Source organism: Solanum stenotomum, chromosome 1 (assembly GCF_019186545.1).
Source record: "Solanum stenotomum isolate F172 chromosome 1, ASM1918654v1, whole genome shotgun sequence".
Lineage (NCBI taxonomy): Eukaryota > Viridiplantae > Streptophyta > Magnoliopsida > Solanales > Solanaceae > Solanum > Solanum stenotomum.
In genome coordinates, this window is record NC_064282.1 from 39,077,204 (window position 1) to 39,095,454 (window position 18,251).

The 18,251-nt window shown below is 34.4% G+C and overlaps 1 protein-coding gene across 4 annotated transcripts; it reads right to left on the reverse strand.

Annotated features, from left to right (window-relative positions):
- Positions 1 to 469: 469 nt before the first annotated feature.
- On the reverse strand, positions 470 to 17,502 carry LOC125873391 (light-mediated development protein DET1). 4 transcript variants are annotated; one of them, XM_049554352.1, is made up of 11 exons: positions 17,102 to 17,502; positions 14,643 to 15,070; positions 14,308 to 14,536; positions 13,310 to 13,447; positions 9,654 to 9,722; positions 9,429 to 9,485; positions 8,602 to 8,682; positions 8,357 to 8,521; positions 7,731 to 7,813; positions 974 to 1,073; positions 470 to 870 (listed from the first exon to the last, which is right to left on the reverse strand). In XM_049554352.1, exons 1-10 carry the CDS (start codon positions 17,171 to 17,173, stop codon positions 992 to 994), a joined length of 1,404 nt encoding a protein of 467 aa, XP_049410309.1. In that variant the 5' UTR covers positions 17,174 to 17,502; the 3' UTR covers positions 470 to 870; positions 974 to 991. The 4 variants fall into 4 exon arrangements, with proteins under 4 accessions (XP_049410309.1, XP_049410286.1, XP_049410301.1 ...); XM_049554329.1 differs by having other exon boundaries at positions 7,718 to 7,813; positions 17,102 to 17,500; XM_049554344.1 differs by lacking the exon at positions 13,310 to 13,447 and having other exon boundaries at positions 7,718 to 7,813; positions 17,102 to 17,500.
- Between the last annotated feature and the right edge of the window lie 749 nt (positions 17,503 to 18,251).

An 18,251-nucleotide genomic window follows, 5' to 3' on the forward strand; every position in this document is an offset into this window, starting at 1 on the left:
GTGTTTTTAATTGGCTTTTATGCCATGTCATGGCATGTGAAGTACATACATCCCACTTTGTTGATTCTTTGGAAGGAAGTGCCTAAATGGAACATATAAATTAGAGTTGAAGGGTTGAAATGGAATAAAGTTGAGTTGGAGTGCCAAAATAAAATTTAGAGACAAGTTTAAGGGTTTGCATGTGTTTGGCCTTTTTATTTAACTCATTTTCATTCGACATTCCTACCAAAAATTCTGCACGAATTTTCTTTATGTAATTATATTGTTTTTCTAATTGAAACCAAAAGGAATACTGGACACAGAATTAGAAACACAACGAATGGCAAATCTAATTATGTCATCTTCCTTTATTCTGACTTGAACATCCCAACAAACGCAGCCGAAACAGGTAAAAGAATTTTGGGTACCATAGTCTACAATATTCATAGACAACCAAAAAGGGGTCTTCATCAGTTTTCTACCTCACAAATAAATATCTGAATGTACATCAATAATAGAAGAGAAGCTGTAACAAACAACTTACAGATGAACAAATCCTTATGACCATACTAACCCTCTTGGCCTATCAAGCATTCGTCTGATGCTTGTAGCAAAGAAAATGTAGGAGTCGAAGAAAACTAGCATCTACAGATCTGTTATAATTAATTTGCGATTTCTAGGTTGATTTCAATCTAGAGGTCATTAGAGAAATTTATAAACAAATAGGTAACATATAAAATAAGTTTTTACATTATCGACGAAAATGGATATTTACAACTGATGCCTGCAGAAACAAGGTTTGTTGAACAGAAAGTGCAAGGGGTAATATTGGGTGGAAGAGGAAGGAACAGATCTTCTTAGTTCGCCCATCCGTGCTGCCAGCTTCGGGTCCTGATAGTAAATGTACATTAAGAATAAGCAGCATAAGAAAACAAGCCAAGTTTTACCACCAGAAGATGAAGCATGTCAACAATTCTAAACAAAAAGTCAGTACCTGGCTTCATTTTGAATTTCAGGATATTGGGTTGTCTTCTAGAAATGAATTTGATTGGATGGTCAGTAGACTGTCTATGTCGGTCAATAGCTGAAATAAGCTGCAAAGGAAGGCTAATCAGGAATTTAAAACGAGAAAATTTCCAAACTTATATATAGAATTAACACTTATAAATTGCAATTAAGCAAACACTACACATTGCGGTGTAGATGAGAGAGGGCTGAGTAGATTCAACAAACTGCTGCAAAGAAATAGCACGCTCTGAAAAGTTCTGAAGTATCAGAATGATACTAAACTAAGATTGTACATGAAGGACCAACTGTAATCTAATTGGAAATTATTCTCAGCATTGTCAACATGGTTGCAATATTAATATATCTGCAGTTAGATCTGAAATTTGCAAAGAAAGAAAAAATACCCTCCTATCAACTTCCTCAAAAATTACCAAATATCATCCACTGTTGCAGAAAATAAGCCTAGATGATTCGGTTTATTGTTAGATATAAGATGAAATGTTCATCCACTAAGGACAACTCTCTCAACCCAGACTAGGTTGTCAAATGGCACGTTGAACCCAATTTTGGCAAGTAAAAACATACTCATGCCTGGGAAACGAGCTGAGACGGCTTGGAGCTCGACTCGGCTTTTCTCGCCTGTATTTAGTTCAGCTCAGTTTTGGTGAAAATTAAGCTACTCTCTATTAAAACTAGGTCTAGGTTGAGCCGGCTTGGTTGGCTTGTTTTGATCATGCTTTAAAACTAAAATTCATCCATTAATCTAAGTCAAGTTAGCAAGATGTTAATTCAATAATTATTATTTACTAGTAACAAATTTATTTTGTACTCCTTTAATAATTTAATGTAAGTATTTTTTTATATACATCATTACTAAAAATATTTTATGGGCGGTGAAAAATGCTATTAATATTTTAAGTTTAAGAACTCAAAAATTAAAGAAAATTAATACTGTGCAGATTTCTTGAATTTATTGTTGATTTTTTTTTTCTGAATATTCTATACTATGTTTGATATTAAGTTACCTTCATTTAAATTTAAGGTTTAACTTAGACTAATAATACATATAATTCAATCACACTTGAATGCAATCACCAAATTATACTACGGGGTCATTTGGAAGGATGCATTAGAAAAAAAATAATACATTAGCTTTATGTATTACTAATACCTTCTTTTTTTTGTACATCTTTTTGGTATTGTGCTATGTATAACTAATAGATGACGAACCATGGTAGGGAAAAGACATAAATTCCCCCTTGAACTTGTCTCAAAAAGTCAGTTACGTGCTTAAACTATCATAGTGACCTATTACACACCTATACTATTCAAAAGTGAATTTTCTTACCTCCTAAAACTGATGTGGAAAAAAAATAAAACAAAATTAAAAAATAGGCGCGTCAGTTTGAAATTAAAGTAAAAATAAAAAGTTAGAATCCTCTTTTCCACCCCCCCCCCCCCCCCCCCCCCCCCCNCAAACCCCACCCATTGTCCTCTTCTTCTTCATTCTTTATTTTCATCACACTTCTTTATTTTTTATCACAATCTTAAAGCGCAATTTTTTTCTGATTCGCAATTAGGTTAATTCTCATAGATTTGTCAGTGAATAATTGTATTTTATCTAGAAAAATTTTGATCGATTGTTTCTATCTTTTTCATTTTTTTTTTGACTTTGTTAATGAATTTTTGGTTGTTAATCAATTTTTGGGTTTGGTGGTAATAGCAGTTTATGGGTTTGGTGGTGATGGGTGGCGGATGACAAACATTAAATGAGATAATTGAAGGTGGTGAAGAAGAAAAAATCGATATTGATAATGGTGGTGGTGATATTTGGTGCTGGGTGACAAAGAAGAAGAAGTGAAGGTGATATAGTGGTGGTGAAGAACAAAATCAATAGTAAAGGTGGGGCCGGATATGATTTTCCGATGAAATGAGAATTGAAAATGGGTGGAATTAGTGATGAAGAAGATATAATTATTAGAGAATTAAAACAATTAATTAGGGATTAGTTAGAGTAAAATATAGTTAACAAAAGAAAAGTTAATTAATAAAGAAAAGAAAAAAAAATTATAATTTATGACACAACGCTGACGTAGCAGCGAGTATAATACACCACATAATGTGAGAGTGGTGTTACATGTCTCAAGGTGGTAATAAATTCACTTTTGAGTAGTTAAGGTGTGTAATAGGTCACCAGGATAGTTTAAACGTGTAACTGACTTTTCGGGACAAGTGCAGAGGGGAATCTATGTCTTTTGTGGGGATTTTTAGTGCATGCATTAGCATAGTTGAAGACACAATTGCCCCGAGTGTTCCCACGTCCTTCCCACCATATTTGTGGAGGGTGTTTTTGTAAACAAATAATTATTTTTCAGCTATCATGCAATGCATGTTAATTTAAGAGAAAAGACATAAAGTGACACCGGAAGTTGTCCCGAATTTTCAAAATGACACCTTAACTATGCGGGCGTCCTATTACCCCCCTATACAATTCCGAACATATATTATTACATCATTTTCGATCAATTCCAGATTTTAAATGGCAAGTGTTATCAGACATCAATCATTGTGTGACACGTGTTAATTTAATTTGAAATATAATTTTTTTTTCATTTTAAGTTTTTCTTTATTTCTCTCTCTTACTTTTTGACTTAATTTAATTTTATTACTTTAATTTTGATTTCATTTTAAACTCTACTTCATCTTCCACCCCTACTTTCAAGCTACCCATCCCTCTGTTTTCTTTCTTTTTTCTTCTCCTTCTTCTTTGTCAAATTCCTTTCTTTCCGAAATTATACTATTTTATAGACTTTGTTGAGTTATTGATAACAAAACTAATTATTTTTCTAAGAAAAATCAAAAATTTGAAGGTATCATCAATTAATTTATCTCATTTTCATATAACTTCAAAACTAGAAATGATAATTTTGAAAGAATCAGAATTCTCCGAAAATTGAAAAAGTTCAATTGAAATTTGGATAAAAAACCTAAATAACACCTACTAATCATCTTGAAATGTAATGGGTTTATCAAATTATTCAAAATGTAATAAAATATTTAGATATAATTTTAAAATTGAAGAGAGTTAAACTAATAGTAGTAAAAAAGGGAGGTGGAGTTGTGGTAAAAAGTGACATTGAAAGTGAGAAGCTACAATAAAGATGACAATGAATTTTTGAAGAAGAAGAAAGAAAGAAAAAGAAAAAATAATAAGGAGAAAAAGTTAAAATAATAAGAAAAACAAGAAAATATATTTTATAGCAAAATACTTGTAAAATAAAATTATATTCGTTTCTTTAGTTTGTTCACGCTCTTTAAGAGAGTGCATACACTCTCCATGCCAAGTGGACAAAAAATGATGTAATAATATCAGTTCAGGATTGTTTATGGGGTTAATAACGCTTGCATAGTTTAGGTGTCCTCTTGAAAATTCGGAATAACTTCAGGTGTCACTTTATGTCTTTTCTCTTATTTTTATACACCAAACCAAACCGGACATAAGAAATAATCTCAGCATCATGTCAACATAACTAATACTCTCTACTCAACACTAGTCTTATACACCCTATCAAACGACCCCTAATACTTATTTTTCTTAATTAACCAATTTGTTATAAATTTAATAATTTTTTAATGACATAGTAGTTTATAGAACTAAACATTGAAGAGTTGATTCAGGCTAAGCTCGACTGATCGAGTCGGTTGGGCTCACTGAAGCTCGGCTTGACACCCGATCATTTGCATCAATAACCCAACTAACTAATGTTTACTGGGTCAATAAGGGCTCGGTTATCATGGGACGTAACCTAATGCGATCAAGTCAAAAACCTTTCATCAGTTGATTGTCTTCCATAGTTTGTTGGATATCCCCTAAACCAAAAAGAACTTTATTTTCCACAATGGAGAAAAATGTATGGATGTGTAAATAGTGATGGTATTCATAAAAGGAAGAAGGACCAAACATGCCTACCAACTATTCATAATAGAATAACTTTGTCCTCCATTTGAATTGTACCCTAAATAAATAGAACAATTTTACCCTCCGTCTGGATTCGGTCTCAAATATGCTTTTAACGTTAAAGAAGTCACTCAAATTTGCCTCTCAAAACTCTAACGAATTCACATTTTTTCAATCAACCATTTCACTTAAGTCAACGGTTTATTTGACTTCTATTTTCTAAAATGACGAGAGGAAGAACAAAAGAGTAAAGGAAAAGAAAAACGAATATGTAGAAGTTATATTTTCTTAATAAATATACATAAAAAGGGATGGGCAATATTTCCCCAAACATTCCTTTTTGCTCAACGGATGACTAATAATTTTCTCTTCGAAGATCATTACTTCTTGGTCACAATTGCGATCATACGCATAAGTTATATCAATTTAGTTCACCAAATATAAATTGATATACAAAATTGCAATTTCTTCAGCACGATCAAAAACTTTTGTGAAGTGTACACAACAACTCCTTCCAATTTCTTCATTTACTTTAAGTTATATCTCACATCTTTAAGAATTTTCAATTCGATATTGGGATATTGAAGATTATTTATTTTCTCTTTAAGATGTCCGATTTGCTGAATGTGTTGTATTTTAATTTATTAAACATCATGAGGGTAAAGATTTTTTTTAATGGGGGGAAGACAGAAATATGATGAGAAATTAGATGTAACCCAACTTTTTACGGTTTGTATAATTTCTTTGAGCAATTGTTTTTACAAGAACATTTAAGCATTAAGATTATTATCTTTCAAGGTGACACTCTATTTTTTAATAAATATAATATTATTTTTTGTTAACTTGTACTTAAATATAATATGTTTTAATTGTTTTAAATGAGAGAAAAATAAAATATTTAACGTCTGTTAATTTTGATAGGCAAATTGGAGCAAGTTCGTCCGCGATAAGGGCAAATTTAGGGCCAAATTTAAACGAACAGCAAATTAGTTCTGTTTCCCATAGTTGAGGAGCAAATCTGAGTCAGTTCACCAATGATAAGGGCATATTAAGGATGAAATTCAAATGGAGGGCAAAATTGTTCTATTTTTCATAGTTGAGCACTTTTGGGCTTTTGGCCCTTTTCCCTTGATTTTTTTCCTTGGTAGAGGGAATGATCAAATTGACAGAGGATATTACACACCAAAACCAAAAGTTTTTTTCTATATAGAGGAAGTGGGTAATAATAAAGAGAAATTCATACAAAACCGAATTAAAGAGAAAAGAAGAGAGAGTTCACGTGTAAAAGGGTCAAGAGGGAACTATACCCACCAAATCTAAAGAAAATTCTCTTCATATGGAAGTGTGTATGGAGGTACTACGAGATACATACCCTTTAAACCAAAGAAAAAAGCTGCACTTTCCTCAGTAGGGAGAAAGCATTATAAGCTTAAAGTGAGAATTCACTCAACAACCAAAGGAGAAACATTTTCTTTTCTTTTCTTTTTTTTATATAGAGGCATGAAAAATGAAGAGAGAAAAATACTTGCCAAACTAAACCAAAGAGGACTATTACTTACACATTGCTGTGTGTAAAACTGTAGAGAGAATTTAAGGGGGGAGGAGATAAATATACCGACCAAACAAAACAAAAAACTTCATTTGCTTAAAGAGGAGAGCTTGTTTTCTTTCCTTTACGCAGAGAACGTATGTGGAAGTATAGAGAAACAACCAACCATGCCAAACCCAAAAATACAAACAAAAACAAACTCTTCCTGATTTTCTGAAGGATTAATTTGGGTTACCCTGATCCAAACTGTTGGTCAGGTTAATTTCGGTTACGCCCAAATTAACCCATCAATGAATATATCCCTCATTGAACACATTCAAGATGGGATTGTTACACTTTTGTAGGTTAAACTTGACAACCTTGCTCCATGCCTAACTAAAGAACTACTTTCTACCTCCACTTTGGAGTAGCTTACTTCACCACGTTCAATACATAGAAAAAAAAGAAATTCTTTTACCACACAATACATGCACATTGCAATCATAAAAGTTCTTTGAATAATGCAATTCCATTTAATCCCCCACACATGGCGATGATTGCTATCATTTTCAGGAACAAGTGTTGATAACTAATAAAGAATTTTTAAATTGCCCAGTAGCATCTGAGTCTTAAATTTTGAATGTCTCTAACTTGAACTAAGAAGAAGATAAATGCTTAGCCAATTTCCAGGTACTCAAGGAACATTTGGCACGTATGCCTACTAAGTCTTTTTCTAATACTAAAACTGCTAAGACCATCATAAGCTCTAGATTCAGGAGTTTCTGCTATAAATGAACATAAGGAAAAGATATATTTTTGCTGGAAAAGATAGTTTTATCAGGCAATGGATGCACTATAAACAGTTCATTCGTTATGTATTATGCATAACCTTCCGAGAAACAGAAAATCTGCATGCATCAGGGGTTGACATAGAAATGGTGAACAAAAAGAACCTTAATGGGTTCTATCAAAGACTGTTAGCCACTAACTCTTCTGATTGATCCAGATATAGGGGAAGGCCAACGCATCAAAGTAATTTAAGGTTCAGCAATCGACCTAACAAGTTCAAACACTAGAATACACCCCCAACCCAACAAAAAGAGGGAAGGATTTCATTCATGCAATTCATTCAGCTGGTCATCACGTCAGAGATTCAAATGAACTATGTCATGATTTTAGTTCCAGTTATGGATTTCCTATATAACTTTTGCATAATAAATATAGATAGAATTCTAGAAGCAGACCTTCTCATCAAACCTGAAGAGAGATTGGTCAAAATATGGGGAAGGACTCTGAGACTGACAACTAAAAGGCAAGGAAGCCATCATCTTCTTAACAAACTGCATTTGGAAACAGCATGGCATCAGTTTCAAAGCATAAAGACTCTCACATTCCTCGTACTAAGAAAATACAAATGAGATATAGCAAAAGAACTTTGGTCGTGTTTCTTTCAAAAACAGGTGCAATAAAATTTAGGAAATCAAAATATGAATACATATGAAATAAAAATTAAAAACTCTTCCCCAGTAGTGTTTGGTTGAAAATAAAATTAGGAAAATTGAAAAAGTTATTCAAAAATATTTTTTATCACTTTCTGTAAACAATGATTTTTATAAGATAAGCTAAATAAAAAAATGCCACCTAAGCACTTCAAAACTAGTCAGTTCAGTAGAACATTTTATTTTATTTAAATCAAAGTGGGTCAAAACCCTTTATTAAAGGAAAATCACTAAAAGCACAAGAGGTGTGTAAGCCCAGCAAACCCGAGCCCAAACCAAAATATCAGACAAAAAGCTAAGAAAAATAAAAAACAAAACAAAAAGGAAAGAACAAAGCTCAGCTAAGGGAGAAGCTCTAGAAGCTTCAAAGAGAGAGAACATTACTTGAGAGAAATTGGTTGCTTTATTCTTTGTACACCTTAGTTGCTCGAGGGCGTGGATGTTGTTTGAGTGTGAGGACATAAAGTTCATATGTAATGAACTTTTGGAGGAAACATGAAAATGGTCGCTGAACAGCTCGAACAAGAAATAAAGCTCATCGGCTGAGTTCTGAAGGATACAAAAACAGTTAATGCTGATAGACATTGCATGACAGGAAGTACAACACTTGCATTAAGCCTCAGATATACCTGATAAAATGCAACAATTTCAGTACTCTCCATATTGTAAACAGCAAAAAAAGAAGGATGGCTGTCAGCATTTCGAGATACCTGCAGATTCAACAATATTCAGCATGCATGGGTGTCAGGCTATTCCCATAGAGCACAAAAGATTCAAACTAAATAGTACAAGAGATATCACGCCACCAAAATCACAGAAATAAACAGATTCTATATACGGCTGTGCAACATTAATTGGATTAGAACTTTGGTAATATGTTGTCGTGACAACTTATATTGGCTTGAATCAAAAAGAAACTCTAAACAAATTTAGAAGGCAAGATGATCTTATATATATAGTTACAGTTGAACTCAAAAGTAGCTCCTATTATTGAATGAGAAAAAGGGGCTTCAATTACAAACTCATCTACGCTAAACCGTAATAATATTAATTGATTTCATATAGGTAAAATATAATGATCCAGACCAGCAATATGTATGTACTACAAAATAAAGCAAATATCCAAAGAGTTTGATGCAGCTACTCTATAACTACTGGTCAAGCTATACCCACTGAGACAAGTTAAATGACTTAGTGCCATGCGTTTTAAGATAAGAGTTATGCAACAAAGAAGTTGGATACTGCTCTTGTATCATTTTTTTAAAAAAGAATCATCATTTTAACAACTTTGAACCCCAATTCTTCCTTTTATTTTTGGGGTACCATTCAAACATCACACTTATTGTTTCCACAAGGTTCTTATATCAAGTGAACTCACCAGAATCACGTAATGGACGATTAGAATAAATGATCAGACCACAATACAAAAATCATAGAGCAAAAAAGGAAATCTCACCCCACCATCAACACTGCCAAACTTGATCAACAGGTGATGTCGGTCCAAAAATTGCACCTGCTCATATTGCAGTCAAGAAGTAGCAAGATGTTCAATGATTCGGAAAATGAATCACGCCCTGGAAATGTACAGTAGGTACCAGATGCAACTGAATATGTCCAGTTTTTTCTGGAAGGCAGAGCATCTGGGTCATAAAAAATACGAAAACTGAAGTTAAAGCGCTACCTTCCAGATAATCAAGTCAATGTAATCTTGAAAGTGGAAGTAAAACTTCTTCTTCAGGCACTGCACTCGCTGATTAAAAAGAGAAACCAGAGTCAGGAAACGAGATTGTCTTAACCTTCTTGCAGTCCTAAAAGTGTGCACAACCTGACTTACAATTTAGCTTTCTAATTGACAGTTATCATTCTTGTAACACCTTTCTTTCTAACCATCACCTTTGTCCCTAGAAGTAGAAGTATTGTTATCGAGTTGATATTGTCCATTGATCCATATACCTATATAGGATTGTACTTGAAAGTTTGTAGAAAGTTTGCATACAAACTTTTCTACCTTAGAAAAGAGTTTGATAATGTATGAATCAGATCTGTTTACTATCCTAGATGGATAGAAGTTTTATTGCCATGTTAACCTAGCAAAGAAACAAGGTAAAATCATGAATTATTCAGTGGGTAACTTATAGTTCTCAAGATGAAATATCCTAATTTATTTTTGTACTAAAGCAAGAATTGAATCCTGAACTATGCGAATTGGAACATATTTGTCCTGTGTTTATAATTAGGGTCAAATATACCCTCACCATGACTAAAATAGGCTAAAATTGTTGCTTTAAAAAAAAAAGGAGGAAGCTTAGCACCTGGTAACGCCACGTGTTACACAATTAAGGATTATTTTTAAAAAACAAAGGCCAAAGTTGATCCTTTCGCATCATTCAGGGGAAAATTTGAACCTCCACCCTAATTTTGAGTTTTAAAATTTCTTTTGGTTCCTCCTTTCGCCATCCCCGCCACTACCTCTACAACAAATCACCCTTTTTTCTTACTTTCTTGCTTCTCTCCACAACCATCTTTTCTTACCCTGATCTTTATCTCTCCCCGTCACCCACATCGCAGGCACTTGGAGGGAATGCGCTAAACAACTGAATGCAACACAAAATACTATTTTAATGCAGTTGTATAGGATTCAAAGGAGGAAGGAAGAAGAAATAAATGTTGATTGGCGAAAGATGTAGTAGTGGGGAGAGGGGAGGATAAAGAAATTAGAGAGAAGGGTCAAATTTGCCCTTGAACTTTGCTAAGTTCAAATTTACCCTCCGTTTAAAAAAGTTAATCCTTGATTGCGGGACATGTGACATCAGCGGGTGCTAAACTTCCACACATCAATTGTGGATGAGGGATTTGGACTCTATATGGTTGTGGACATTGCCCACCTCATAAGTTAACTTTTGAGGTTGTGTTCGACCTAAGGTCCATTTTCTTCACTACTAAAACGTGCTACTTTATAATCAGAGCTTTTCAGCCTTGTCCTATAAAGTTCAATCCATTAAGTATTAACTATGGCAGTTCACCGCTAATGCATTCTAAGTGACTAAGAATCCACTTTTGATTTTTCAATAGAAGGATAAGAGAAAGTTTTGAACATTATGAATTTTTAAGACAGAATCAATTAAAATGGAAGGATGAATCAAGTCGATCAAAAGAGAAAAAGGATTTGGATTTCTTTGACTTTTAGGGAAAAATCAAGGAAAACAAAACTAGGGTGCAAAAACAATAAAAAAACAACTAAGTAATCTGGGAATGTTTTCATTAACAGTCAAATATTTCAGCCAAGACAACCCAAAGAAATCTGCTTGGTTCCCATATCGTCACTATTGCACTGTTGCTATTGGAAAAAAAAAACATATTTTGTCCCTTCACTACTTCTGAGTAATGCATTTCAATTTTCGAAAGTCTTCCCAGAAAACATGGCAGATTATAAGCTCTGCATTTCAGCCACTACATATCAGCAAAACCGTCCTAAAAACTAGCCTAATTGATCACAATTTTTACACATGATACCTGATCAAAAACCAAGCAAATTTAGCTGGGTATTCAAACAAAAACTGTCATACAAAACCTCCACCTTTATACCTTTTGAAACTTTCTCACCAAGTAATGTTCCTTTTAATATGTTGCAGATTCATAGATGAATATTTCAGCAATATTTAACTTAAAAGGCAATGTATAAAGTCCTTTATTACTATTGCCAAACCTTCAGGCATATTCCAAAGTCAATCTTCGTATAAAGCGTCATTCCTTTTTTGCGTTCAATCCACTGTAAAACTACGATTTAACAGTTGTGCAAAGTCAACCCACTAACTCCCTACTTACATTTCTCGAATTGTATAAAATGAAAGGACTACACTTGAGGTAAATAACTCAAAGGTCCATTCCAACCAACTTTTAACTAAATTCTAGATATACATCACACTATTTCAACATCAGTTACAACAACTCCATTATTCCCAACAGCTTAACCTAATAAAACTGAACTACAAAGCATTGAAGTGTGTCAAAAGTTATCCAATATTTACAGGGTGCAACATTTTACTGTGATTGCCCAAGAACCGCTACCAATTGAGGATTGAAGTGCCTTAGGGAAATCCAATATCAAAATAGGAGGGAAAAGTTAAGGTCCATACACGATGGAACCAGGAATTCAACTCTTGAGGTGTCTTTTGGGTTAAAATTGAAAGGGACACAACTGTGAGGCACAAAGTTTGAGCCGCAGCGAAGAATACCTTGACAGTTAGGCTTGGACCGCTACAAGTAGTATGAGAACCTAAGGGGGGCAAGTGTAACAGCCACAAACTGCAAGCGATTAAAATCCAAGGTGGGTTCATTGTGAAGCTTACCTTAAGCAAATTCCACATTGGAATAGCAGGGAAAAATTGGGGACCATATAGGGGCGAGTTCAGGATTCAACTGTCAAGGTGCCTTTTGGGTTAAAGACCAAGGAGACTAGGCCCAAAAGTTGAGACGTAGTGATAATACCTTTCCAGTTGGATCTGGGCCGTCACAGTCTTTTTACCACCTCACAAACTAAATCATCCCCCATACAGATATAATAGCAATTGAACCAAGGATTACCCGTCCCATCCGAAACACAAAAACGTGTATATCAACTTCACTTTTCATTTTGCTGTACATGAAATGATGATTGGCAGTTTCTTCTTGCTCTCCACAAATAAAACATTCATTTCACATGATCTTCTTAAACTATTATAACATGATAGAGCACTAAGACGTCCATTTCACAATGGTTTTCATAAATTATTTATAACATGAGAGAACACTCTCCTATTGATCGAGGTTCCACAAAATAGATGGACACATGATCCAGAAAGAGTTACGCTTGATGAATTGCATTTTTCTAACAGGTTTGTTTTTCCAAAAAATATCCTTGATGAATTGCATTTTAGGTTAGAGGCATCAAATTACGAAATCATTCCTATTTAGCAGTTCAAATCTACTTAAGAAACATTGTTCTCCTCTGAAATGAGTTTTTCAATCTGATATTCTATTATTAGCAATTAGATACTGTAAAATTCGAAACAAGTGATGATTACGGTTATAATATGATTCCAGTTTATCAGAACTACCAAATAAATTTTCGTTCAGAAAAGAGAAACATCCCCAAAAGGCAAATATAAAACCAAAAGTTGTATGCCTCCATATGTATGAGGTCAAAATCAGTATAAGATAGATTAGTAAAATAACCTCAAGCTTCAATCAGAATATCTATGATTTGCAGCTTTGATGACATAATAAATTACATAAGCAATCAAACAAACAACATACTAAAGCTCTTAACACATAAGGAAATCATATTCTCTTACTAACCATGGTTTGGTCAGTTTCTTCATTCCATATACCTCGAAATATAAATGAAAGAAGCCGTTGCTTTATACCACTCAGGAAAGAAGTTTCCGATTCAGGCAGACTATGATGAAAACCATTTCCAACATGATTTACAAGCACCTGATGCAATAGGCTACTGTAAGAGATTATTATGCACAACCCCCTTATCAATTTCAGATAAGAGAAACAAAATTTCCATCCTCCTGCTCACCTACCCCAACCCAAAATAAAATAAAATATGAAGAGAGAAATGGGCAAAATCAAATATATATTCTTCAGAATTCTTTCCACATGGTGAGTAATGAATGGATTTAGGTTGCCTAAAAAGGAACACTCAAAAGCTTTAAAGAACAACAAACAAGATCTTTTAGACCACTTTGATGTAATGAAAAGACAGATATCTTTTTTTAAAAGAAATGACAGGACAAATATATTGGTGGGAGTCACTGTGGAGAGACGATAGAAGTCCAATTTCTAGGTTATACCAAAGATGTGAACATTTAAACAAAAAAGACGGAAAGAAAACACAATCGCCTTTTGGTTAGTCCTTCGGTGAACTATAACTTAGTGGACTTCCTTCCATTTCTCTTCAACTGGCTCATTTATAAGTGTTCCACTCTTTTATATCAGGAAAGTAACATGAAAAGGAACTTTTCTCTATTTCACTTCAATTTCACACTGAATAAATCCTGGTACTTTTAAGTCAAAGAAATGATGTTCTGAAAGCAAATATGAAAACATTCATACTCTAAAGTATAGATGTATTTCCTTTTTGGGTTTTGTAGACTAGAAAATGTTAATACAGTTGATAGGATGACAGATTTTCTCAGATTACTACAGTAATTGTTAAGGAACTGAATTTTATGTAATTTCTAGCACAATCTTGTGCTTCATTTATACAACCTTACCATCCTCAAAAAAAAGAATTGAGAATGGGATGAAATTGAACCCCGACTCCCTTAAAGAGCATTCATAGTTACCTGGGAATTGGAATTGAGAAAAAGTTCGTCATCTTCACGGCAGAATTCCCCAATTGCTCGTACATCAACAAGATCTCCAGAATCTCTGATCTGAAGGATGTGTATTCTTTGATAACGAAGAGACACTATAGCAAGCAAATCATCATACAAGAAAGCACCAATGCTATGTGCCAAATTAACATAATCATTGTGAAAAACCCTCTCATCAAGTATCGCTCCATCCTCCAACCTAAGTTAATAAAGCCAAACCACAACAAAAGCAACCACGATAACTTCAGAGACAAAAACAACATGTTAAGTGCTCACGAAATTTATAGTTGAGACTGATTACACACCTCAAAAGGTGGAAAGTTATTTTTTCAACTGAAGGGACTCCCTGAATTCCCCCTCCAGTAGGAGGTGCATCATGAATTTGTGCAGTTGAAGTTGCAAAGAGTCCAAATTGGTTGCTCTCCATATAGAGAAAGAAATCTTTGCATATAAGTTCCCCACTAGAAGCAAGAGTAACACTGTACAACTGCGTGAAGAAGCTCTCAAACTTTCTAGATTTCAAAGGAAGATCATGAGTATCACAATCTTCTTCTTTGCAGGAAAATGTCAACCATGTTGGTCTATAAACAACCAGATCCTGATGATTACGGCTGAAACTTACAAGATATAGACCATCATCCGTGAACTTGCGAAATGAATGGTCGGGACATTCAACATCGTATATGGTATAACTTGGTACAATGTTCTCATAAAATCTTCTGGCACGATGGATCTGCAAAGGGTGCACCAGCATTCTTAGGCAACCATTGTATGCATCAAAGATGCCAAATCTGATCAATTATACCATGGACAATCCGAAGAAAAAGACAGATGTATTTGGTATGGAGAAAATTGATTCTTTTAGAAAATGTTGTACCTTAGAAATTATCTTTTGGAACATGTTATTTGTCTATAAGAGTTGGAGACATAGTATCAATGCAACATGTTGGACAAAGTTTGATGACAACATTTTCACCATATTTTTATATCACCAAAGATTGACAACAATGTCTATGAGTTGATTAAAATAAGTGATATGAAGTAATAGCTTGAACGTAAAGGAGGATGAGTTTTGTCAATAAGCAGTGAAGACAGACCCAAGACTTGGAAGTCATGTGTGAAAAAAGAAAAGCAAACTGTGGTTGCAGCTGCAGCAGAGAGAAAAAACCATACTAACCATGGAAGATCATTGCCTTTTCTCCTTTTAAAAAGAAAAAGAACCCGACTTTGTAAGGTTGCTATTTTCACTAAGAAGGAGTTCAGTGGATGGTACATGATGAGCAAAAGAAAGGGGAAAAAAGTAAAAGGAACAAAGGAAAGAGAAAAAAATAATCAGCATGAATAAGAAGGAAAAGAACAAAGGAAACATGGCAGCCAAATTTGGTGTGAGAGATCATAGACAATACAAAAGAAAAAAATAAAACATCACGATTAGGCTTTGTAGCTCAATTGGCAGTTCGCAAAGTTTAAAAATTAGTGTTGGATGGTTGAAATGAAATAAAAATCAGATGGTTGATGGGGAAGTGTTAATGGATGTAAGGGATACAAGGATGCCTACCAAAGCGAAAAGTAATTTTAATAGAACAGTTATAAGATCATAAATGTTATATGAGGTGGAGGTTGAGCTGCTAAAGGGCTCAACACATCCATAAGATGAGGGTTGCAGAGATGCAGAGGTTAGGATGGACATGCGGTCATACGAGATCAAACAAAATTAAAATGGACCATGTTGCAAGGAGGTGCAACTAGTACACATTAAAGATAAAATGAGATAAGGTCGGTTGAGATGACTTGGACATTTGGTCACGTCTTGCTTCGACCTCAAATGCACCATTGTATCGGTGTGAAATCATGATGAGTTAAATGTGTTAAACGGGGATGAGGTAGACCTAAATTTATATGAAAAGAATTACTCAAAAGACCTGCAATCTCTGAGTCCATGTAGATTTAGCGAAAGATAGGGCGTCATGGAGGAATAAAATCTATATACGTTATTCCAATTAGTTGGGAATATGTATTAGTCCCTATGTACGAAGTAAGGAAATATTATGGAACTCAAACAGATCATTTATGGTATCGAGGATCCAACTAATCGACTTCACCTTATTTGGGATTACAGTATAGTTTTTTTAATTATATGTTTTAGTCTTGTTAATACATATACTTTACGTCATATGCTTTCTAGGAGTTCTATAATTCTATTAGAGATCTTTTTAATGCATATTGAGGATATATAAAACTGCTTGTACTTATTATTAATACCGGCCTGCGATGAATTTAAATGGAAAAGCTTGGTATTGATCCCTCCTTAAAATGTTTGTGAGACTTCGTCTTGCTTTCAGCTAATGCACCCAACAACTTTGTAGCCATGGCTGCTCGCTAAAAAATATATCATAATACTAATGACATTATAAATACATCAGAATTTGAGACTATGGTGCTGGAACATCTATACATCTCCATGTGGTCCCACCCCTGCCCATAAGTGAGGGGAATGTTTTTCTCCCCTATATGGCAGAAAAAGAAATTTTCGCAATTTAAGGTAATAATACAGCACACGGTTTGCGGAGACAAAATCACCCACTATTGAAAAGGTTAACAAAATCGCAATTTAGTCTCACAATTGCAACTTGGCAGTTGAATTACAAAACAAAGAGCATAAGTATTTCATAAGAAAAAAGTGACAACATAAAGGGTTGAGCTGTTGAATGAAGTTCACAGTAAAGATAAAATAAAACAACAGCGATGAAAAGAAGAGACATACGCTGGTGCCAGGAGCAGGGGTGCAAATCTGGCGCTCAAAAAGCCTGGCGGTAACATTGTTGCTTTTGAACATCAGTGCAAATCGTTTCAGCTTTTATATAATTGCTTTCAGCAGCATTAAAATTGTGAATCATACAAAACCGAGAGATTCTCAGTAGCAGTAGGACTGAATTAGATAATTGATTGAAAAAGGAGACTCAATTAGGATCGATGAAGTCTAAAAGAGAGGAGCTGGGTTTAGTCGTTGGCAAAGATTGGGCAGGCAACATTTGGAGCGGCAGAAATGGGGGAAGCTACAGCGGTGGCAACAAGCAATGGGTGTTTGAAAAGATGGGAGCGTGCTGCTAAGGTGTGTTGTTCGGTAACACTCGGGAAAGGCCAAAAGTTGAGGGTGAGTGGATAAATTCCACTACCAAAATTAATATACATCTACTTTCCAAACATCACTTTTTGGGTTGGGGAATTTTGATTGGAGGATAAGAAACTTTATTTATTCATAACAAGGGAACAAGTAACTTCCTTCATTAGAAAGATACTTTTCGATTATGTATTAGTTATGTTTGCATTAATTATAGAGCAAATGACATAAATGGTCCTTGAACTATCCTAGTAGGTTTAAAATAGTCCCTTAACTATACAGTTGACGGATATGATCCTTTAACTATCCACACTTTTGTCAAGTTTGGTTTCCGTCCACTTTTTAAAAAAATTGTTAGTTAACACCGTTAAATCAATCGATTTAGGAGCATATCCAATTGATCATAAGCAAAATAAGCACACGAAAAGCATAAAGTTGTAAATGCCCATGGCCATGTATGTTCAACAAGTTGTGAATGTTCAAACATCTAATTTACATTTACCCCATTTGAAATCATCGACTGATTGACCAAAATGAAGAGCACTGAAGCAGATGTAGTGGATAAATGGAGGAGAGATACACAAGTGTTGACAAATAGGGGATCGCGATTTCGCAGCAATTTGGGGATGACCCAATTGGCCGATTGGTAGAAAATGAAACCTAGAACGATTGGGAACAGTTCCTTGCGCTTGTTAATTAGTATTTCCCACAAAACTAAGAAAACCCAAATGAGCAATGTGGCCATGAAAAATGCTCCAGTTCTAGTTTCTTGGTTAAACCCACTTCCCATCGC